This window comes from Antrostomus carolinensis, unplaced genomic scaffold, assembly GCF_000700745.2.
Source record: "Antrostomus carolinensis isolate BGI_N321 unplaced genomic scaffold, ASM70074v2 scaffold4767, whole genome shotgun sequence".
NCBI classification, from domain to species: Eukaryota; Metazoa; Chordata; class Aves; order Caprimulgiformes; family Caprimulgidae; genus Antrostomus; species Antrostomus carolinensis.
In genome coordinates, this window is record NW_010327890.1 from 2294 (window position 1) to 26313 (window position 24020).

At 40.6% G+C, this 24020-nt stretch overlaps 1 protein-coding gene across 1 annotated transcript in view; it reads left to right on the forward strand.

The window, feature by feature from the left end:
- Positions 1 to 4224: 4224 nt before the first annotated feature.
- Positions 4225 to 24020, forward strand: part of CMIP (c-Maf inducing protein) — a gene marked incomplete at its 5' end in the record, with an annotated part of 62340 nt that continues 42544 nt past the window's right edge. The window contains 2 exons of the mRNA XM_029085965.1: positions 4225 to 4350; positions 14767 to 14817. Of these exons, the coding sequence (XP_028941798.1) occupies positions 4225 to 4350; positions 14767 to 14817 (177 nt within the window). The remainder of the gene's footprint in view (positions 4351 to 14766; positions 14818 to 24020) is intronic.

Sequence of the window (24020 nt, forward strand, 5' to 3'; positions counted from 1 at the left end):
ACCATTGCTATTTATAGAATTCATCTTTTCTAAGTGCTTTCTTTGGAAAATATGCAGCTGAAGATTTAGTACATTATTATATGAGTAAGTGCATACAGGCCTCATATTAACAATGGACGTCATGTTTATTCTTTCCCTTTTAGAATTTCCCATGGAAACAAGTGGACAGATTTTTTGCATTATTGACTAGTCTGCTGCTGCCGACTTTTCCCAGAAATGCTAAGAGGAAACTAGCCTTATGCGTGAGCCTACATGTTCTTCCAGTTTTGGGAGCACTGGATTCCCCTAAGATTTGATTTACAGTAGGTTTTGATGTGTGGCTATTCTGGTAGAAAGTTGTTTCGAAGCTGTATGATTAATAAATCTTTATGGAATTGAAAAAAGACAAAGTTCTCACTGAGGTTAAAACATACCTGATTTCCCAATGGAGCAATTGCGTGTTTTGTTAGGAGGCTAAAGGCTAATGTGAAGAGAAAAATGTTTTCTTAGGGTTTTTGTTTGTTGTAATAAATTTCACTTTCATTTATGAGTCTCTCAGTTTTTCAGAACATGTTAAACAGCAAACAACCAGAAGTTAAAACTGGTACCTGTAAATCTGTAAGCTGATATATGTAGATTCTCTGGCCAAACTTTCCTAAGTCAAGATTAATTTTGTAGAGTGAATGAGGAAAGTGCATTATCTTGCTTCGTTTGATAGATTTCAGACTTTGACAAGAAATACAAGTCTCCTTTCAAAAATGTCAGCTATAAAAATAAGAATTATTATTTTCTTAAATAAAGGCATTTTCAACTGAACTTGATATATTACTGCTCAAAGATGCTGTGGCTTTAGACTGTCTCATACCGATAATTAGACTGAACTATTCAGGTCCTCACTGCTCACTCCCTTCCCCATGATGTGCTGCCTGCTAAGTTATATTAACATATTAGTTTCTGTTTCACATTAGAAATGGGGCCAAAGGAGCTAAAAAGTAAGCTGGCAAAAGCTGGATGGGTTTCCTGATCTGCCTGATGCCACAGCCAGACAGATGTTTGTGGGTGGATGGAGGTGGGAACACTGCTTAGACTGGTATTGATGCCAGATACTTCGTGGTGACCCACCGAGGGTCTCATTTTAGGTATTTTCAAATATCTGAATTCATATTTCTGGTTTTGCCTCTTGTTCTAATTTGAATTTCCTATGGAGTGATCTGAGGGTGAGGACACAGCTTCTGGGGGTGTGTGCAAGCAGGACCAGCTGGAACATGAGAACATGCAACACTTGCACTGCTTATTTATCGACCACAATGATTCACCTTGATCGACGTTCACATACCTGAATGTCAAAATAGCCTGTGTTTTGAGAGGAACCAGTGACTCAGGCTGTGGTTTTACCTCAGGCCATTTCCTGCAAAACGGCTGAACTGTGCTTGGTTTTGTGAAAACACAACCCAGGGAACTCGGCTCTGTCATCCAATCTGTGTGTGTGTGCAGGGATTAGGGAAAGGACACCTTTGTCTGGGGCTGACCTTCACCTCGTTAGTGCCGTGGTCTCCGTGTGAGGAACACCACAGCCTTTTGAGGTCCAGGAAGCCTGGGGTTCGAGGACAGCTCTGTTTCAGTGCTTCTGAGCATCTCTGCACGACCCTAATGTGGGAGTGTGGTCTTCAGTATGTGACAGCATCTAGAAGCACAATTTCAGGGAGCTCTACACAGCGATAAATCACTTTGCTTTAGACTCTTTCCATTGCAAAACAGATGTGAAGCTTCCTATAGCTGGTGTTTTCAGAACTGAAAATACTTTACTTCCTAGAACATGGTGTTTTTAATGAAAATAGAAACACTGCATATAACATTGAGTAAGATAACAAACAGCTGCAGTAAAAGTACAGTGTGTGAGGTATGGCTGGATAGAAGGTATAGAATTGGGATCATATATAAGCTACCTCATTGGCCTGACGCTTTCATTTGGAGAGGTTAACCATCTGTGTAATTCCGTGCTATGCTTTAGGTAGGCTTCCCATCCTTTGCAGACTGCAGAACTTAAGTGTTCCTCCATTCTCCTTAATGAAAATGCCTGTCCTATGAGAAGTCATGCCTGACATGAAATCACTTGTGCGTGTCTACAGAGCTGTGATTGAACCGGATCAGTTACCTTTAATGCTGTTTAAATGGACGGTTTAAGGTATAGAAGAGACTTCTCTTGGGAACAGATTATGTGAGAATTCTTCAAATCCTCTTTGAAGTTAATGGAGGGTATTAAGGGCAGTCAGCACCTTCCTAAGAGAGAAATTTAAATTGCTTTGATTAATTTCATTTTGTATTTGCGTCGGCTGGTTCTGGATTTCTCCCATCTTTCAGAGCATGTTTTTGATAACTTTGCCTCCTGAGTATACTAGATTTTATGCTGGCTGTTTTCCTATTTTTCCCTGAGTGTTGTAATGCTGATTACCAAAGGATCTCGGGCCTTTGGCTTCCTGTGCGAACGAGATAATTACTCTCCAGTAGGCAACGCATGACGTACAGTATCAGCATTAAGCCACTGGGATTCCAGTCACTAGTGTAGAACAATATTGTGGGTAAATGAATAAGCAGAAGTTTATCATACTTCCTGCATAACAAGGTTTTTGTTAAAGAGACAGTGAAAATTGTTTTCAGCGAGGGCCAGTGTAAAATGAACGCTGCCGTAACAAATGTTACTGAAAAATGTATTAAAGCTCAGTTCTCTGGCTTGCTGGGTTTTTCTTGCTGAAAAGGCAACTGCCTTCTTGTAGCAGCAAAGGTGGATGACAAGGCCATCACTGCATTTTGGCAGATGACATTTGTGGCCTTATGAAGTGTCTGACTTCAAAGTACGATTTCCAGATGCACCACCTACTTAACTTATGGAGGAAAGTTGTACCTATAAGAAGTACAGACGTTCCAAACGCAATTTGCTTATTTCTCACTCGCCCCCAGGAATCCTGTGTTGTAATTTTAAGAGTTGGCCCTGTTTGACCCTGAAATAGATGTGATTTCTCTCTTGCCTTCTTTATTTCAAGACTGTCAGTTAAAAATAACTTCTGTATTGGGCACAGTGGGAGTAAGTTTGAGAAACTGAAGTTAGATGTAAACCGGCAATAGTGAGAAAATAATTCATAAACGTAATGAGCTTGATTCTCTTGCAAGACAGGGCTAATCCAAGGGTTTATCCACGTGGTGGGATTAATCAGCGTTTTTGTATGAAAATAGTTTCTCTGCCATAGCAATACTGATCAGTTTGCTTACACTGTGGCAAAGCGAAATAAATGACGTCCTTGAAGACCTCTCTGAAATACTCAAATTACTTAAGCAACATGAAGACTTGCATAAAGTACGGTGTGTGTACACATACTCGATAGATACACAGCTATATCTCTGTGTATTTACTTACGTTTAGGCCATAATTTTACGTGTGCTTGCGTATATACTTTTATGTTTCAGTTTATCTCGGAGGTAATTGTACTTAGGTAATGCCTAAGAATTATGGGGGTACTAATAAGGAGTTTCATGTTTAACTTTGTTTTGTTGCTACTGTCAATTTCTGTTGTACATGTAATTGCAAAGCACAGTTACTAACTTATGTTTTAATTGTGACTTTCAGTTTAAACTGGGCATCAGCAGTCTGTGTGGGAAAACAGTACTTGGGTATAGGCTGAGATGGGTAGGTTGGTTGCTCTGCTTTTGCTTGAGTCTAAAAGCTGAAGGTCTTTGGAGCCACAGGAGCCACTGTCAAATGTAGCAGTCTAGATTTTGGTGATGTGCTTGATCAGCCTTGCAGCCAGGGAGAAGAACAAGAATGCATGGAATAAAAGCATCTTAATATAGTACACTCCTGTTCTGCATGCATGATTGAGATACTTCTTCGTACATTGATAGCACGTGGATTGCCAGACCCTTTCGTAGCTCAGTTAAACCTGAGATTAGGTTCTCTTGATTTTTGGGTCCAGAACAAATGCAGTTGGAATACATTTTTGTATTTCAGGCACCTAGGTCTGGCCTGGTTTTGTTTTTGTGTGGGTGATCTTAACACTTGAACAAGTTGGATGAAGGTGACTGGATGGACCTCTCTGTTGAATGGCCTGTGTAGGAATTTTACATTCCAATGAGATATTTTGCGGGTATTTTTAACACCAAGAGTAGTTTTGATAGTGCTGTTCTTACTTTGAAATTGTGAAACTTCTGATGGCTAAGTAAACATTTTTTTTTTCCTTTGTTTTCTTGCAGCCAACTGGGTACATGGAAAACTCCATTTCCTACAGTGCTATTGAAGATGTTCAACTGCTTTCCTGGGAGAATGCTCCTAAGTACTGTTTACAGCTCACAATCCCAGGGGGTACTGTCTTACTGCAGGTACAGTAAACACTGAAGTACAATTTTCTTTCTCTCTTACTATGAATCTCCTTTAACTTCTGTTTGCTCTACACAAAATCTTAATTAGATGGACTCAGAAAAGGCAGAGAACTCAGTGCTGTCAAATTATCTAACTGCCAGAAAGTCTGCTCAGGGTGATAGCTCTGAAACTCTGCACATTGTTTGACAGTCAGAATGGAAATTTTGGGCACTCCACAGCACTGAACTTTGGAACTACTTTACTGTAGGAAAAGAAAAACAGCTGAAAACCCAGCTGCTTGCCCCCCAAAAAAACTTTGAACAGCCATAAGTTGAAAAAGACCGAGCTGACTCCAACTTAAGTCTTAGCATAGTTCTCAACATGGTTTCAAAGGCAATTTGTTACCTGTTAGCCTTTGGGAATTTAGTTTTCCAGTTGAATATACAGTTACAACTATTGTGTATATACATTTCTGGCAAATAGGACTGTAAACACACTGGGTGAACAATTTCTGCAGAAAATGTGAAAAAAAGGTCAATTTAAAGTGTGAATAACTCATGAAAAGTCAAAAGATTTTTTTTTTTTCTTGAAAAAGTATGGACAACTTCAAAGGATTGATCATAAAGCTTGTGGTTTTGGGTGTGTACAAACACACATGCACACTTTAACTGTACCACTTTTGCACAAAATGTAGTCCAGTAGATGAAAAGATGGAAATGTACTGAGTTGCAGACTAATGACTGTGATGAACATGTCTGCTGGATCATTTTTCCATGAGAATCATGGTATGTGATGCACTGATCCAGTGTTTAGAATAAAATAGACTATTTTGGTTGGAAGGGACCTATGACAATCATCTAGTCCAACTGCCTTACCAATTTGGGGTTGACCAAAAGTTAAGCATGTTGTTAAGGGCATTGTCCAAATGATTCTTAAACACTGACAGGCTTGGGGCATTGACACCTCTCTAGGAAGCCTGTTGCAGTGTTTGACCACCCTCTTGGTAAAGAAGTGCTTCCAGTTTAAACCTCCCTTGGTGCAGCTTTGAACCACGCATCCTATTCACTGGATACCAGGGACAAGAGATCAACACCTCCCTCTCCGCTTCCCCTCTTCAGGAAGCTGTAGAGAGCAATGAGGTTGCCTCTCAGATTCCTTTTCTCCAAACTAGACAAACCCAAAGTCCATAGCCATTCTTCAGGGCATTCCTTCCAGAAGGAATTTCATTATTTCTTGGTGGTGAGTTGTTTGCTGAAGCCCTGTAGATCCACAAAGTATACAGATACCATCTGTATCCAGGGAAAGTTTAATCAAAGCTCTTCGGAAATGGCTTTACCTGGAGATCGTGAGAAGAACAACCCAAGCGGTATCATTCAGTAACCCAAGGCTAGGTGCCAAGCTGCTCTGTATTTTCCATACTGTAGAATTCTGTAGAGAGGTGGAACAGCAAAGTTGACTCTGAGTTGGGAAGCCAATATGACTAACACTAGATGCTATTATTAGGTCCAGCTCTCCTTTGCCTTCATTTCAGACAGGCTGATGGGTCTGTCCGTACGCAGAGCTGTTTACCAGCAGCTCAGAGAACACAGTACTTCAGCCCTTCACGTGGTTCCTGTGCTTGGGGTTTGGAATGGTTTTGGAATGTCATAAAAATATCGTGATGTTTTGATGATTTTTAACATAGCAAATAGACTTTCACTCTGAAAAGGTTAGAGGTGTACACAGAAACATTCATGGCCACATCCCTTGTTGAGTATATTTCTGGAGCTCCCTTTCATTTACTTCACTGGTGTAATCCTGGAGTTTTGCAGCTCTGTAAAGGGGGTTGCAGCCGTTCCCCTATTTTAGTCTGAAAACGGTGCAGCTGGGTAAGTTTGGGATGACCTGAGAACATCTAACTTTGTGGACTCTCCTGGTGCATAGGTAGCTTTTGTGTGTCTTTTCACATGTCCTTGGAGCACAGGCGTGTGTCCCATTTGCACGTGGAGCATGTGTACGTGCCTCTGCTCAGTGCCTAGTGAATTTCTGTGGCTCAAAATGACTGAACCCATTTTAGGTGTTACAAGGGAGCGTAGGGAGTCTGAATTTCTGTGCTTTGAAGCCTGTACTGTGCGTGACATTGGGGAAGGCAGGAAGACAAGCCATGGTTTCCCAACAGCTCTATTAGGGTTATTGTTATGGATGAAATCTTTCTTGCTAATCAGTTAATTGAAATAATTAGAAAGAAACTAATTTGTCAAGTTGGATGATTTTGATTTTTTTCTTGTGATAATTTTGACTCTGTTTTTTCCATAGATTTCCTTCATGGTGCTAGCATTTATGTTTATATCTGTTTCAACAGCTAGAATAGTTACGTCTGCCTCTCCAAATTCCAGTTCCAAGTCTTTATTCTGTAGTTTATGGTAGCTGCCTTTGTGGGTCTGGTTAATAGGAAATAAGATAGAAGTTTGAACCCACAGCTCCCTGCTGAGTTTAAAGGAAATTGGTAGGGTGTGCAGACTTTAATCTGGAACAGTCTGCTATTTATTTCTTTCAAACAAACCCAACAAACCAAACACACAAATAGTTACATTTGTAAAAAAATAACATCTTAGATGCCTTGGTACTGTCTTTGAAAAGATGAGTGTCTTTATATAACCTCATAGGAACTGATGAAGAAGTGGAGTGAGCTGGGCTTCTGTTATGTGTGTCGCTGACTGGCTGAGCAGACTGGGTCAGATTACACTATAACTCTATGGGAATTTCAACATAATTGAAAAGACAAACTTTAAAAATGTTTTTAGTATGATTTGGTGTCTCGTTTCATCAGATGTGGCCAAATCGGAGAGAGTGTAAAAATAGATTTCCCTTACACAGTTGCAATGCATATTTGCAAATCCAAAACAGTACTAAAAGTTATGTTTAGTATACTTAAGAAATCAAGATGCAAAAGCTGGATTTATCACACAGAGTTCAGCAGAAATTCTCTAGTATATGTGGCAAAAAGTCTTAAGTATCCAAAAGGCACGTTCACTGAGGTGCTGGGAAATGGAGATGCTGAGGAATTAGCCCTGGCATACTTCAGTTATTTCCAGGTTTCCAAGAGACTTCAATATGGGAAATTGGGACTTCTGATCTTCAATAAAATCATTCTGCCATGCTAGTCTGAGCAGCAGCGTGCTCTGATGTAATGTCCAACTCCAGTATCAGGAAGTGTATGAGAATGGAACAAGTCAAACTAGTCCAAAATGTGTTCCCAGTGCACTTTTGATGAAGTCTTGTTGTTTAGGTGTTTTGTTTTTTTCTTTCTTCTTTTCAAAGACTTGATATAAATAAGATTTATACATTGAAACACTGAAAAATATACGTTGAAAAATAAGTTTTATACATTAACATTAAATGATTTGCTTTGACTAATCCCCGATTTATTTAATATTTCATTTTAATATTAACATTTTGATATATGGTTTTACACGTACTGTGTTGTAAATTCTTTAATACTGTGGGATACTATTGACATGGCTTGACATAAAACGAAGCATTTTAGTAATTCTGAATCACAGGCTTTCCTGATTTTTCATTTTGCAGAAAAAAAATTAAAATTCCAACTTCTGCTTCACTAATTTGAAGCAGAAACAAATTTCGGACAACTGGCATTTCCCTCAGATAGAAATTCATTTCCAGCAGTCCTTGTGGGAGGATGTCAGCGTGTAGTGTTAGAGCATCCTTCGTGTATTTGTCTGTGTTAGGCGTGACAAATGCCACAAGAGAGTCCGAGTCCATGTTCAAGTTCTCATCCCCCCTGTCTGCTGTCGCCAAGGTCTATTTCTGGCTTATTACTGCACAGTAATGAGTCAGAGAAGGAAGAGTGCCATTACCTTTCCTTACATCATCCTGATGTCCTCCCATAGCAATACTGACCCATCCTAACCTATTTTAACACATGAAATCTGACAGGCAGCGCCGGAGGTGATGCAGCTCCTCGCAGGAGATCGGATCACGATAACAGGATGTGTCTACTGGGTTTCAGAGGAGGGTTTGGTTCTCAGGCATCAAACAGCTTAATCTGGGCTGGGATTGCATCAAAAAGTCATCTTTGTGTGTGTGCGTGTGCTTCCCACTCAGTGTTTGTTGTATAAGCACAACTGTCTGAGCACGGGCGTGTTTCACCACCCGGCGTCTGGGGATTTGCGTTGTCCCTTGTGGGAGTCATGGACGGTCAGTTTTCTAGACATGCTGGTGGCTTGTCCTTGCTTTCCTCCTGCCGAATGATGTGGTCTCTGGTCCTTCTGATGAGCAGCAATCAACTCTCACAGATGGCTTTTTTTTTTTCCCCCTACAATTGTGGGATAGCAGGTGTGAAAGAAGGTGTTGCTGAAGGTGGCTCGTTAGGCCACAAGCTCTTTAGGCCAGGAAACAGGAGCTAAATTTAGCCTTTGAAGAAGTGTGAGCTCTTCAGAATCAGTAATAGCTGGGCCTCCTTGAGCTGGGCTAAACTTCTGCTCTTCTCCTTTCCGTTTGTAAAGCACAATGTGTGATTATGGTATTGTGTGGATGATTATGAAAAGGATGCTGCTATTGATACTGAAATAACTGGAAGAACCTTTTGAAAAAGATTGAAAAAAAATTTAAGAGTATAATTTCGCAAGCTTAGCACCAAATGTAGAAAGAGTCCCAGGAAAAAGGCTTTGGTATTTCACTCGTGACAGTACTGCCTGCTTTTCCCCAGTATCCTTTCTTTCAGATGGGTTCTAAATGCCTTAAAGCCGCCACTTCCATCCCTGCCGCTAGCGTTGTTTTATTCATTTCTTGGCAATCAAGTGTGGTCAGAAGGAAAAACAAACAGAACAGGAAGCCTTGACAAGCACAACAGTCACACGTTCAGCTCAGTGCTTGAGCACGCTGTTTTTGCCAGGGAGTCCCCATGGTAAATGTTTCCACTGGATTTTTTAGTAACAATTTATTTTAGTCTTCTCAGAGAACTTGGCTTTTGTTTTAAGTGCGAATCCAGCCGACGTTACTGGTGTGGAGAGGTCATGCAAGGACCAGAATCCAGCAGAGATGGGGAATATTTTCAGGAGGAAAATAGCATTTCTAGCAATTACCATCAGCTCTGTCTGTACCTTGAGTTAAGCCAGAAGAGTGGCAGGTTTCCCTTGCCCTCCTGCCCGTGTTGTGGAGATGCAGTGCTGGGATGTGTATCAGCAGTGTAAGGGTTTTGTACGGTCTGCGTGAGGCAGAATGTGTGTGCCATGGGGGTTCAACTTCCTGCAGCCCTGAGCCTGCTTTGCTCCGCTGTTCCTGTCACTGATAATAAATTGGTGCAGAGAAGCCTGCAATATTTTATGAGTCCCAGTAATGAACATCAGCTGGAAGAAAGCATAACAAAACCCCATCCTGCTGACCAGAGAACGAGCAAGGGAGAGAAAGAGAAACATAGAATAAAAGTGAGAAGAGTTAAAATAAGAATCTGGATCATCAAATCCCACTTATTGCTCCATCTTCCCACATGGCAAAACCCCTTAGGAGGGTACGTATGGAGGATGCTGTTGTAAGAAAAAATCTGGGAACTTTTTGCTACGTGGACAAAGCTGTCCCTGTATTCTTCTGAGTAACACACATGCTGGTAAAAAGGGATGCTGTAGTGCTAACTTACTGTTAAAGGGACTTGGGAGCATGTGCTGTGGTGGAAATGACAGATTTTCTGGTCACGCTTGTTGCTGTAGATGTGTCAGTATCAGTGGAGCTGTGAGTGCTTGTATTAGCTAAAGCTCTTCACCATCATTTCTGAAGGGGTCGGTTTTTTGCAGAGTTTCAGGTGTTCTGTTTCTCACCAGCACGCAGGTTCCTATTTTGTCTTCTCCATGCCTGGGTGGAAATTACTGCAGGGGCTGTGACAGTGGCTGAAACAAGCAGTTGGTTTCCTATTTTTGCGAGCAAAAAGAAAATCTGCTTTTAAAAAGTTTACTGCTTTTTAATGAAAAAGTGTGTTCCTACTCATTGGCTAAAAAATGAAGTAGTTTGGGTGCAGAAAAGAATACTCCCCTTTTTGAGCAGAGATATAAATTTACTCCTGTTGACCAAAGCTCTGTGTATGTAGGAATTTAGTCTCTTTCACAGTTTTCCTACTGTGAGCAGTCTTTTTGAAGCTGATGAAATGAATCCTATGAGTAAGGTTGGTACTGCAGCTGATCCCACGTGGCTTTTCCTCTCTGACTGAACATTTACACCCCCAAAATTAGAATATAAAATCCTTCAGAACACAGTTCCAGGATCAACTAAACTTAAAAAAAAAAAAAAAAAAAAAGTATTACCTACAGTAGGCATTCTTAAAGTAGAGATTTTTCCTCCTGATTGGAATAATAATAAATAAGCTACAAGTAGTTTGAATCTTCTTGTACCTTCTAAGAGTTTTACTGCCACATTTTCCTGTTTTCTAAAGTACTTTGCTACTATGTTGTGGTTGTGCAAAAACAATGGGAGGCCTTGATTGTGCAAGAAGCTTTAATCAGTAGGACCATGTGCCACCCACAACCCTGCTAAAGCCATTGCATTTGAGAACAAAATTCTTAGCAGATTTGTAGCTTCAACATACCAAACACACAGGGGGCCCAAACTATTATTTTACATAGATAGGTTATAAAATCTCCATTGTACTTCATTCCTGTCTCACTGACTATTTGTAACAACAGCAAGCAAAACATTTCCAGGTGCATTTTTAAAAATTATTATTTTTATTTTTTTTTAAGTTGGAAAGGTGGCTGTAGGGATTAGTCATGTAGAACCAGACCTGCTGTGTGGACAAGGCTGAGAGTAAGAAAAACTTTCCCTGTGTGGTCAGAATGCCTAAGGAAAGCCTGTTTTAAAGTCTTCTGTCTCATTTTCTCCTCTTTATTGTACCCTAGAGCTGAATAAATATAGTAGGTTATGCCCTTAGCTGGAGTGAAAAAATATAGGTGTCAGATCCTGTGAAGTGATGACTTCAGTGCAGAAGTGCTGGGCTTCAGGAATGCACATCAGATAAAACTGTAAATGTGTGTGCAGCCCCTAGAAATGAGTTATAGTTCTCTCCACCTTTACACTTTGATGCTCATTGCTCCAAACTTCAGAAATTTTATGCACAATAACCTGTATGCTTGAGTAAGTCAGTGTGTGCAGAGGCTGGACTGGATGAGCACGGATAAGAGCCTGGTGGCTCTTCTGTCACCCTGGCATCTATGGAGCTCCCAGTTCTTTTGGTAAGAAAGAAATATTCCCTGTAGTCCCTTTCTCACTGTAAGCCTGAAGAAGAGGTGGGAGGAACAAGGGATGCTGTGCAAGAGCAAGCTCTTTGTTGTCCTCTGCAAAAGATGGAGCGTTTCCTGCGTATCGCTGTGGTTTTGCATCTGGCTGGAGTCGAGCGGGCGGAAGGGTGTGCTGGGAGGATTAGGGGTGTGCTGGGAGGATTAGGGGTGCATCTGCTGCCTGGGAGAAGTGGGGAATGCTGGTGTCAGCTCCATCCAGATAACAGTGGCTGGGTTAAATGCATTCAGTCTATCTGCATTGAACACTGGAAAGAGCGCTGGTGAAATGACCGTTGACTTTCCAAGTTCCTCTTACCGTTGAGTCCTGATCATTGATAGAATTGTGGAGATTCCCTAAAGGTTTGTTTTTCCACTTCTGTGTTCACTTTGTCTTCTTTGTCTTCATTTTCCTTGGAAGTGGTCTTGAACAACAGCCTGAGCTCTGTTTTCCTTGGAAGTGGTCTTGAACAACAGTCCGAGCTCTGATCTAGATGCAAGTTTTCTTGATCACTTCTGTACAATAGTTAACACTATGTGTAATCAGTGCTCAGTCCCACACTTGGAACTTGGTCACTTTGCTAATTTTACTTTCTAAATGCTTTTTGTATGTTACTGCTGTCGAATTAAACAAGTCTTTTCTCTGCTGGTTTTGGTTTTGCCTTTCACAGCATTCTTTGTGTTTTCTCCTCCAGTATTTGCAGTCCACTTGTGCCTCTACCTCTGCCTGATGCTGTTGTCCCCATTAAGTTTCTGTCATCCAGTTTATGTAAGACTCCAGTCGGTTGCACAATCTACCTACACATAGTATTTTCTGATTATTTGTAGTGGTCTTGGAATCTGTAGCTACTGACATCCCAAAAGTAGGAGAATAATTAACATTCTAGTTCTCAGCAGTTCCCATGTAGGGCTTTAGCATTTGCTGCTCTTACTTTAGACTTCGGTACATTTTTGATTCAAGTCATGTAATGGTCGGACAAGGGATTAAATCAGGTTGACATTTTGCCTGTTTGAGGGAAGTACTTCATCTCCGTAGAATATTTTGGATTTCATCAGTTTAGATAACAGTATCTTAGTTTGCATAGCTCCTATATACTTAATGTGCATTAATTTTTTTTTTTAAGGAAATAATGACTGTGTAACTTGCAGTGTTATTGGTGTTATTGTTTAGTATACATGCTCAAGCCTACAAAAACATTCAGTTTTACTTGTTCTTCAAAGGGCTTTGATGCTAGCATTTGAAATCAAGGGGTTTTGTTAGCCTCCATGACACAGTTTTCTCCTTTAAAAATAAAAAACAACAACAACAACAACAACAACAACAACAACAAAAAAGGTTCAATTTGAAATTGAATCCTTCAAAGAAATCTGGTTGGTTTTTTAAGCATTTTGTCTGGACAAAGATAAGAAGTCTGGACGTATTTACTTCTTACCTTTTTAATTATGTTAAAAATGTTCTTCAGGCTTTTTGTGGCAAATTATTTTTGACCTTTTTCTTATATTAAAATATAGTATAAAGTATATTAAATTGAAATTCAATTCTACTATATATAGGTAAAAGATCTATCTTATCATGTGTTATAATGCACACATATACATAAAATACCTTGTAAATAACAGAAAGAAAATAATTATTGGCAACCCATAATATCCTGAAGATCTGCAATCTAAATGTTTGTACAAATTTTCATTGCATTCAGAGGAAAAAGAAAAAGAATAAAAGGAAATTATGCTTTTTGTTTCCATTTGTAGCAAATTTGTATTACGATATGTCAGCATTCTTCATGAAATGGAAAGTTTGTTTTTGATAAACTCTGTAGACAGCCAAGATTATTTATGATAGATTTATTCTGCTTTATTGACTAGTGATCTACTGGAGGAGCAATTGATTCTTATTAATATATAAATAAATAATATGTAATACATGTATAAAAGAACATTACGCCATTTAATTCAGAGAAATTAGTCCACATTTATGTCACTGAGACATCAGTATCTGACCTTGATATTAAACACAGTTTTGGTAACCACGCAACGTTTTTACTTCTATTATTCTTGCATTGTCAATGAACTCAAACAGCGTGAGGACATAACATTCTTTTTTTACGCTGTGGATTTAATACTTACCTGAAAAGGTGTGGGGGAGTGAAATTTGTTGAAGGATGCTTTAATTTGCAAGAAGTATGCGGTTTTTAGCTGGTGAAGAGCCTCACCTTTTTTTTTTAAAAAAAAACATGGATTTATGGGCTATCCTGTAATTTTCCCTGATTATATAAAACATTTTGAACGGTAAGTAAAAATTGCCTATTGGCAGCGATGAGATAGAGTTGGAAAAGCCAAAGGGCATCTCTCCCCACTCAAATATTTCAAACTTATGTCACCTTGTTAAGGCATGCATATTTACGTCACTGTAGATGCTTTTATATTTTTTGATACCGAGCCTTTTGACCTTTGGGAGTGTTGAACTATTCCTTCATTGGCTACAAACCTGGCTTCACGCTGAGAATTTCTGGCAGCTGTGCTTAATACAGACAAAAATGGGTGATCGCTGGGAGTGATTATTGCAACATTTATGCCGTTGCTGCAAACAGTCTGTGCGTGTATCTGCACGTCTGTGTGTGTTATGCTTTTCACTCTGTTTTAATATTGCTGAAAGAGCTAAGACATTATTTGAATTGCTTTGGGGCCAGCTGAGGAACAGGACAAGAAGGGAAACTAGGGTATGGAAAAAACCCACCCCTCCTACTAAAATGTCAACCCATCTTCTTACCCTACTCTTGATGATTAATAGCAAAGACAAATGTCCTACAGAGATTAAAGATCTGATTGAAATCGGAGGATTTTTCACAGTCCTTGGGTTGGGCACCATTTCATAGGAGGTTAATATTTTGTAAGGTTGTGGTTCAGTGTTTTACATTTGCAGCAAGGTCTTCACATCACTGCTTTCTGTGAAAATAAACTGGTTATAATGTCAAGTTGTAGCTTTGAGCAAAGAGTTACCCTCACTCTGATGAGGCTGGGGTTGAAGTTCACCAGGTTCATAAAGTTCAGAAGAATATGATGAGTGCAGCCTTACTGGTTTTAGGGCACTCGTGGGTGATTTACTTAGTTTTGGTTGGGTGATCTGAAACACTAGTAGAAACTAATGATTCTGTTTGTTACTTTTGTTTATTGCAGGCTGCAAACAGTTACCTGAGGGATCAGTGGTTCCATTCTTTGCAGTGGAAGGTAAGTTCTGCACTCTGCTGTCTTCCTTGTCTGCGTCTAAAAATACTTTTTAGCATTCCCTATTCCTGAATTGTAAGAGCCCTGAATGGATAAAGTCTTTTTCTTACAGAAACCCTAAATGAGAATATGTATGCAGTTTCCACTTGTTCATATTGTGAATGAAGTGGACAAATGAACTTGTTACATAGCCCAGCTTTTAACATGGGATTGGCTTCAAAAAGTAGATAGCCAGTAAATTCACGTTTAAATGGTGTAGAGATTGGGTGGTTTTGGTTTTGTACTATGAAGTTCGTTATGTTACAGAATGACTACAGCCTCATCAAGTGATCTGGACTTTTGGGATACTTGAGTTTTTTATTTGTTTTGTTTTGGTTTCTATTTATTTTATTTTTCTGAGAAACTAGGGAGAAAGTGTGTCTTTGAGAGTTGCTTATTGTAAGTAGCATCAATCTGTTATGCATCGATCTGTGTTTTTGCTCTAGGATGGTTTGGATTTAAAGGCAGTTCCCATTTCAGAGGTCTGGAGCCCTTTCTCATTTTCAATATGAACAACAGACTGATTGCCCTGAGTAGGGGAAGTGGATCACAGTGACAGCATTGTCTCTCAAAAGCAGTACATTCCTCATGACAAGTGTAGCTGCTGACCTTTGGATGGAATCTGTATGGATCTTTGATGCAGCTGGAACCAAGTTTTGCCCTGATGCTGGATATGGTTGTCTTCTCTTGTCTTGTGGTGGGAATTACAAGCAGCAGCTTTTCAGCTCAGGACTTGTCTTCAGCAGGGTTTCAGTGAAGTCAGCCAGGTTGACTGTGTAGCTTATCAAGATTTCAGCCTGCTGACAGCAGCCACATGTGAAAATATAAGGAAGTCCCTGCCACCAAACTGGTTTTGTTGTAGGTGTGTTTGATAGTTGCAAAATAGTTGTGTGGCAAAACTACAGTATTGGTGTGCTTTGTGTAGCCTTCAGTGCCTGGCAGAGTCATATTCTGAGCGGATCCAGGTTCTTATCAGGAACGAGCCAAGTGTCAAGATCTCCTTTTCCAGACCACTTGCATATTCTCCAGCCTGTTACCCAGATTGCCTAAATGAGCGTGGGACAGCAGTGCTGATAGCAGGAGGCTGGGCTGTGGTGTGGCACTTTATTTTGGCCTCTTGACAATATCATTAACACAGTGCCTAGCCAGTCTTGCTTTCTTTGCAACTCTTGGGGATAACAAAGAGCTTAAAGCACACAGAGACAGTATCTCCATGTGGCTGTTATTTTCCCTCCTGCTCTGGCAGGCAGGGATGAGCCGAGAAAGCATGGACAGAAATTATGATGGAATTTCTTTTTCTACCCTGCCCCCAATGTGGTACAAATGTGCTGGTGGAATGTGCCCACTTCACTCTGCATCCAGGGGAAAATTGAGGTTGGAAGTGCAACTCTGGAGGAAAAAGTAAGGATTGGTAAGATGCAACTTGGCCCTACTACCACCCACCCTATCAATTAAATTTGCGGATGGAGGGGAGAGCCTAGACAGAATGACCTGGCTTGCTCACATGCCTTTTGGTCATGGAGAGGGAGGGAGCTTTGCTCTGGGAGAGTTGTTTTTAAAGGAGTATTTCTTAAACTTTCCAATACCTCTGACCAAGCCTCTCATTTTGGGAAACTCTGAGTAATTTGACTTGTTGCAAAGTAGAATTTATTTTTGCTTCCTTGCTTCCCTCCCCACCCCCATTAAGTTAGTTTCTGAAAAACAAGTGAAACATTATCTTGATTTGAAAGACCTTCCCTTTACCAAGAATAGCAAGTAGCTTTTTCCCATAAGAACACTGACAAGGTTTAGTCACTGCCCAGGTACTTTACACTAACAAATTCCTCTTTGCTAAAATGGAGATAGTTTTGATGGGGTTTGTTGCTTAATAGTTCAGAGGAAGAGCCACCTGCTAACTTTCTGCTCTTTACTTTGGTTGATATTTGGCAGGTTTAAGTGAATTCACAACAGAACGGAGAGGCACGACAAGCGGTGTAGCTAGGAGAGTGGAGGAGAGCAGTTATGTGGTCTACCTTAGTGAAGTTTATCACTTTACTAGCACCATAGCCTATGACTTTAAGAGCCAGGTGCCAAGGTTCATCTCACTTCATAATTTGTATGGTTTGATGATTAAGCAGGTAGTGAAGGAACCCACAAAAACCTAGGAAGCCTATTCTTCTGGAATGGATCATTTACACAAAGCACCAGCTGGCAGAGAGTTCACTGCAGCTGTATTATAATTGAGTGGTTGTGCTGATGAATGATATATTTGTCCAGTGGTCTTCCAAATAATAGGTCAAAACATTTCTGCGGGCATGTAGAACACAGATGCAAACTGCTGCAGATAGCTGAAGCAGTTATGCGGGGGAAAACATTCACCAGACAGAGATGAGCTGGCTATTATTTGTACTTGTTTGGTGGAAGCATTTAGGGGGGTCCAGCTGAACCCAGAGCCCCACTGTGCCAGGCACTAGATGTAGGTGGAGCAGGAGACCTTCACTTCCCCTGCCCTGCCCAAACAAGGCTGGAGGAGCCCATTTTACAGATGGCAAACTGGTATTCTGAGATTTTCCAGCAGTGGGAATTACCCGGCTTGATCTTAAAACAGGAATATTTAAATTACAATTGTGGGAGCAGATTCATATTCTGTCAGTGTTCTTCTGGCTCATTTTCCAGTGCTTCAAGCCTTCGGAGTCAGATGCTGCATGAAATCTGAGCCACCTGGAAAATGGTTAGATCCAGTGAATAGCTGTGTTGCTGTTAAGTATTTGGGGAAACTCTTTAGGTTCAGGCAAATACTGGTTATCCTTTGGTCTTGTGCTAAGGTCTTGTGAGAGAGCTTTTATGTGGTGCAGTTTTAAGGATTAACACGCTGTGGGAATTCAATTTGCCAGCCAGCACCCTGGAAATAATTTTTGTTCTAGAGACAAACATTGAAATAAAAATAAAGAATAATTTATTTCTGCAGCCCAGAGAATAAAAAAAGAGATGCTACAGATAAACAGAAATAAAAGAAAACCAAACACGTAATTATCCATGTTTTAGATCCAGCTCCAAAAGGTTTTATGTGTCATCCAACTAACTAGCTGTCAAGATGCTTACACAGCTTTTTAGATGCAACTTTCTCCTTGAATACTGTGCTCATTGAAGAGAACATGGATGTAGGGCCAGACTGTTCCTTAAGCAGTCATTTTCTCTTTGGGTTTTCCATTTCAAACCCTCCTCCTAAGGGTTACTTGTAATTCCTCATTTAATCTTGATATCAGTGTGTATCACAACTCCTAAATTATTATTGGCCACCTCAGCTTATTTTTAGAAATCCTGATTTCCTTCAAGTTATAGCTAAGCCAAGCTGTCTTTGTCCAGAGAATAAACAGAACATGTTAACAACAGTCCAGATCCTCAAACATAAACAAATCATTAATCCATTGTGTAAGAAACGTTCCTTTCAACCAGGGAGGTTGGATTGAAACCATGATATGTAATCTTTGGTATTTGGAAGCTGATAAATCATAACAGTGTATCAATAAAGATAACAACACTTTCTGTGGATATACAAAGAGAGTAACACATGCAGTTCGTTGCCCTTTCTGGATCCAGGCTAGATACAGTGGTAACCAGCCGCTTCTGTAGGGGATGGATACAGCTGAGCTTGGCTTGTGACTGGTAATTTTGGGACACACACAAATAAGCAAATATGTACCCATGGCATTTTCCCAGACAGTATCCATCTACTTTATTGCTTGTTTATGTCTTGCCTTCTTTGGGCTAAGGACTTACTGTGTATTTGTGTAGTGCCCAGCACATAGAGGTACCACCCTCCGTAGAAAATGTTGAGCCCTACTACACCACACGCTTAAAGTATTAGTCATTGAAAGACCCGCGTGACTAATTTAGTACCATGTTGCACTTGAATTAAAAAAAACATAAGTGAGGTCTCCTCCTGGGGTCTTTAAGTCTTCTCTTGTGATACAGAGTACAGGTATAGATTTACAGTTGTTGGAGGGAGTACCCCTAAAGGTTACACAGGGCATGTTGTGTTTTGTAACCTGCTCAATAGTAAACTCGAAACACCACCCTCATTGTGGGATGTGGGTTGCTTGTGTTTTCTAGTTAGCTGAATGATGCAGCAATGAAACATGTCAGTTGATGGCCTTTGAGGGAATGTCCTGAATTGACACAGTATGGAAAGAACAGACATAAGTCTGCAGTAAAGTGTGAAGCATGACTCAAGCTGATCTTTGTGCACCTCTGACCTGGATCTTCTCGAAAGGCTTGCCTATACCTTGTCTTTCCTAATGATGCTATTAACCAGTCCTCAACTGTCCTCAAATCAGTAGTGCTGCTTGGTTAGGCATTTTACCCATCTGTTAGCATGGACGGTGCAAATGTGTTAATTGTAGAATTGTTTAGGTTGGAAGGGACCTTTGAACATCATCTGGTCCTCCCGACCCGTGCTGCCCTCTTCCTCACTCAGTGCAGGGTGTACTTTGAGCTTGTATGAGGTTCTGAGAGCCTGTGCAGCCGAGCTGTGAAGCCCCAAGCAGGGCACAGTACTCACACCTGGTCTCACAAGTGCTGAGCAGAGAGGAGCAGTCACCTACTCACCTCCCTCATCCTGCTCTCTGTGCTCATGCTGATGCAGCCCAGCGTGAGTACACACCCCTGACTTGCAGTCAACAATCGCATTACCTTTGTTTTAAAATTCATTTTCTCCACAGACACCATGTTTTGATTCCCATGAACTAGGGAAACTGGAACAATGCTGTCATTTGGGATTTGCAAACATTTTGCATTGAATGCTAAAACAAGCAATGCTGGCTTTCATTCAAAAACTTTAATTTTGGATTAATACTGCCCTAGTTCTCATAGGGATTGTTGTATCTGTGTCTTCAGGAAATAGATACTTCCATGCACAAGCAACCTTATTAATTGCAAAGGGATTGACTATCATATAAAGTCATACTTGACCTGAATGATGATACACTCTCTGGTCTTTATGGTGACCAAGTTATTAATTCCTTGTCCATTAGTACCAAATATTTTTTATACAATAGATGTGGGTGAGTGTCAGTTTTTGTATCTAATGGTGAAAGTTCAGAGGCAGTTCTTTTTCTGCACTTTAAAACTGCAAAAAATTAAGTTGAGAGAAGCTGTTCTCGAAAGTGTGGTAAAACCTTCCTTGTGTAAAGCACCTTTATGGTTTTGTCACCATGGTAATGATTAAAAATAGTGCTGATACAGGACTAGGGTTTATATAGAATTTAAATTATGGCATTAAAGAAATTTATAGCCTTAAATCTTAGTAGATCATGCCTGAAAACTATGAGATCAGGAAAAAATCACATTGGTTATGGTTAAAAAGGCCCATGTCCGTCATTTGTATTTAATCACCTAATTTATGATCTGAGAGAGGCAGCTTTGATACCCTGTGACAATTCGGTAGCCCTGTGCTGTACTGCACTGTGAAAATATTATTCAAATTGCTCAGCAGCTCTTTGGAGTGGTGGTTCCTGGACTTCAGACCCTCTCTTTGGTGGTTACATAGCATACACAACTGTAATTGTCTTGGCTGTTTCTTTGCTTTCTTTAGTTGAAAGCCTGAGGTATTTTCACAGAACACAAAAGTTCCAATTTTTTGTTATTTCGAGGTACAACAATAATTAATTATCATACAATTACACCAATGATGGAGTGGTTTTTTCTTTGTTGGTTTTTTTTTTTCTTTTTCCTTTTGTGTCTGTATATGAGTCGATAATATATTGATGGGAACCTAAACTGTGGGATTCAGTTATGCCTTTCAAAGCCTCAGGGGCTTAGAGGCTCTCAAGTCTCAGGGCTTTGAGAACATTGTGGGCTTTGAGGACACATGAGTTTTGGAGGAGCAAGTTTCTTGCTTTGACAGATAAAAGGCAGCCCACAAGTTTTTTGGCTGGTGGTTATACTCTTCCCATGGAATGCATGAGTACCGGTTGTGGGAGACCATGAACAGGTTTTAAGATAGTTGGAGCCTCTCCCCTGTAGAACTTTGAGCATCCTGATGGAGTTTCAAACTGAACTTTATAACTCCGTAGGGAACAGATGCAGGGTCCAGGTGGTTTGATAATAGATCTGTGCTGCCAAGAAGAGAAGCTGGTACCAGTTAGAGCTTTCTGGTGATCATAGTATCTTGACATTTTTCAGTTCTTGATGCCCCCTCTCATGGTTAGTTTGATGTTTACTGCCAAGATTTGTTCTTCTTTTGTATTTGAAAGGTAACATGAAATGCAGCTGTGTCTGCCTGCATGGAGCTCTCCAGTGACATCCCTGTGCTCTTCATGCGGTGGATTGGTAATATTGCCTGATCTATAGTCTGAACCACCTCACTGCAAATTCAGGAGCAACATCATGGAAATCTTGTCATACTTACAGCCTTCTATTTACATAAAGTTTATTTTTTGTGATTAAGTGGTTATTCTTCCCTATATTACTGGTTTTGTTTTTTTTTTTTTTGGGAGGGGGGGTGGTGTGAGGGGAAGGTGTTCTTTTTTTTTACTATTTTTTTGGCTTAAGACATCTTTGTGAGCACATGAAGTCCATTGGCTCCCTCATTTTCCCATGCAAGTTTGACAGTCTTAGGCCATCTGTTCTCAGAAGCCACTTGAAAAATCTTGTTTTCTGTTTCTGAGATCTCAGTTTGCTAGAGGTAACGGTGCTCTCACAGCAGAAAGGCATTGATCTCACCTTGGGAAGTGGAAATGAAGAGATGAAAAACAGACAAGATGTTGACAGAAAGTTTTTCCTTTTATTTTTTTATGAAACACTGGTGAAGTTTTAAGAACTGAAGCAGGTAGAGTGGTTAGGGGTTTTTTTTTTTTTGAGCTTTCATTGCCTTTTGCGTTAGGAAAATACCTCACTCCTTCTGGGGGACATTGGAGCAGGTTCCTCCTATAAGGTACGTCTGCAGCAGCAGCAGCAGCTGATCACCGTCTGTGCTCTGCGTTGGCTTAACGTGAATCACTTTAAATCTGGGAGCTGCATATCCTTGTCAGCACAGCACTTTGTCCAACCAAAAGAGGCTCTCAGCAACATGCTGAGATGCCAGCTTGGATCTGAGCTTCTGCTCTGAGTGGCTCTGCCCTCATCCAGCCATAGGCACACACAATTTGTATACCCCTAGATGCCTCCCACATTGCCAAAACGAGCTTTTTTAAGGAGACAGAACTCAAGCCAATTAATGGCCTAGTGGTGAAATCTGAGTAGAAACTAGATAGTTATTTTCTATCTTGCTTTAGCTAAGTCAGGACCAGCTCTAAATTTTCCCCTCTAGACTTGGATGCTATCCTATTCAAACTAATATTAGGTCTGAAGATAGAGAGGTGTCAAAAGCAGCTGAATAAACAGGTCAGCTTGATATTGTGTACTTAGGTCTTGGCTCTGAAGAGGAGTAAATACAATTGCTGGAGTCTGTTGCACCTAAAAAAAAGCCAAGAGGGATCCTCGGTTTTTGTCCCGGTGAATTGCTCCTACGCATTATTCCAGACCTGACCTTATGACTAATTCTTTGCCATTCAGGACTTCCAGGTCATGGTGACCAGTAGTTTCATCAAATTACAACTTCTCCTCTATAGCTGTCATAATATAGAGCTGCACCAAAATTAGTCTCTCGTTCAGGTTCCTAGCTGCGGAAAAATCTGTTTTTAGGAGATCTCTTACGCAGACAGGACAAGACTGGTAGTCTTTCCCAGGAGTATAATTATCCTCCTCCTCGCACGATGCATTGGGTGTGAAAGCCTAACTCTGGGAGTTGACACATGCTAAGTGCCTTGTTAAGCTGCTGTCTTGGGGCCCAATTCTGCCTTATGGATGTTATGAGGACTCTCGGTGTCAGAAGAACTACGTGAGCCTGAAGGAGCAAAGGGGATCTAGGTGTTGTTTTAAAGATCTCTTTCCTTTCTTGCATAGTTTTGTCCTTATGTTTATTTCTTACAGTGTAATTAGTGTGTTAAGTGCATCATAGTATACATAATGTATTAGAGGATTATAAAACTGCTGCTGATATCCACAAAAACCCCTGAAACAGTATGTTGCAAGTGTCACAGCCTGTATCATCTGCCCCAGCTCTTGCTGTAAGCCGCATGTTCAGCTTGTCTGCTCTTTACTATAGTATTTAAGATGGGAATACTAGATTAAGCTGTGTGACCAGAGGCAGGATTCATCAAGGGCAACAGGGTTGTGTGAGTGATTTATTTGCATCGTCTGGTCTCTGAAGTTGAGGTGGGCAGTGGTTTATGTAGCACCCCAGCGATCTCTGCAAGGACGCTTGCCTTGGGATCAGAAAACTGAACGCTGGGAGACTTGATTCAGTCTTGCACGTCATGCAGGATTTGTACAAAGGAGAAAGAAAACAAGCGAATTGCAGAGATTCAGTGGCATTTTGGTAGGCTAAAAAGCTGCAGAAGGTTTGGGGTTTTGTGCTGATGTGGTGCGATAAGATATAAAAATATGGAACAAAGTGATGGAGATATTTCAGATGCAAGCGCTGCTCTGAAATCTGGTATCTCCCTGTGACAAACTGGGGAATGCAGAGCTCCAAAGCCCAGTGATCTGAAGACAGAAATACCCTGCTTTTCTGAAGTCCCTTTTAAGATGCTTGCAAGCATCACATCAGTATCCAGTATCTGTGCTTTCCCTAAGGCTCTGCAGCAGCTTTCTGACACAAACATGTTCCTCGAGCCGTGCACATCTCTCTTGCTGACGACATTGATGATGCAGGTGCACAAGAGAGAGAAGCCAATTTCAAAGCCATTTATGGTGTTGAAGTGCTAGAAACTCAGCAAAATAATACATTTGCCAAGGAGGAGAAAGTGAAACAGGTGGGTAAACGTCCCTTTGGAAGGTTCTGCTGACTGGTGAGAGGGGAGGAGGGCAGGAAAAGCCGAGCGTGCTTACTGCTAAGCAGTGGAGAGTAATAAGGAAAAGGGATGACGTGGCTTTTTAATCCCGTTTGCATATCTGGGAAGAAATAATTGCTTTGTGTGCTACTTCTGGTGCTACCTAAGCTTACTGGCATTTCCCAGAAAATAGAAGGGGAATGAATTCTCTTTCGGAGATTCTCTTTTGTTAACAGTTACTACAATGTGTAGTGTTAGTAGCTGCTTAATCCCAATTTGAGGTGGTTTTTCAGGTGGCAAGTTCTTCCGATCAGA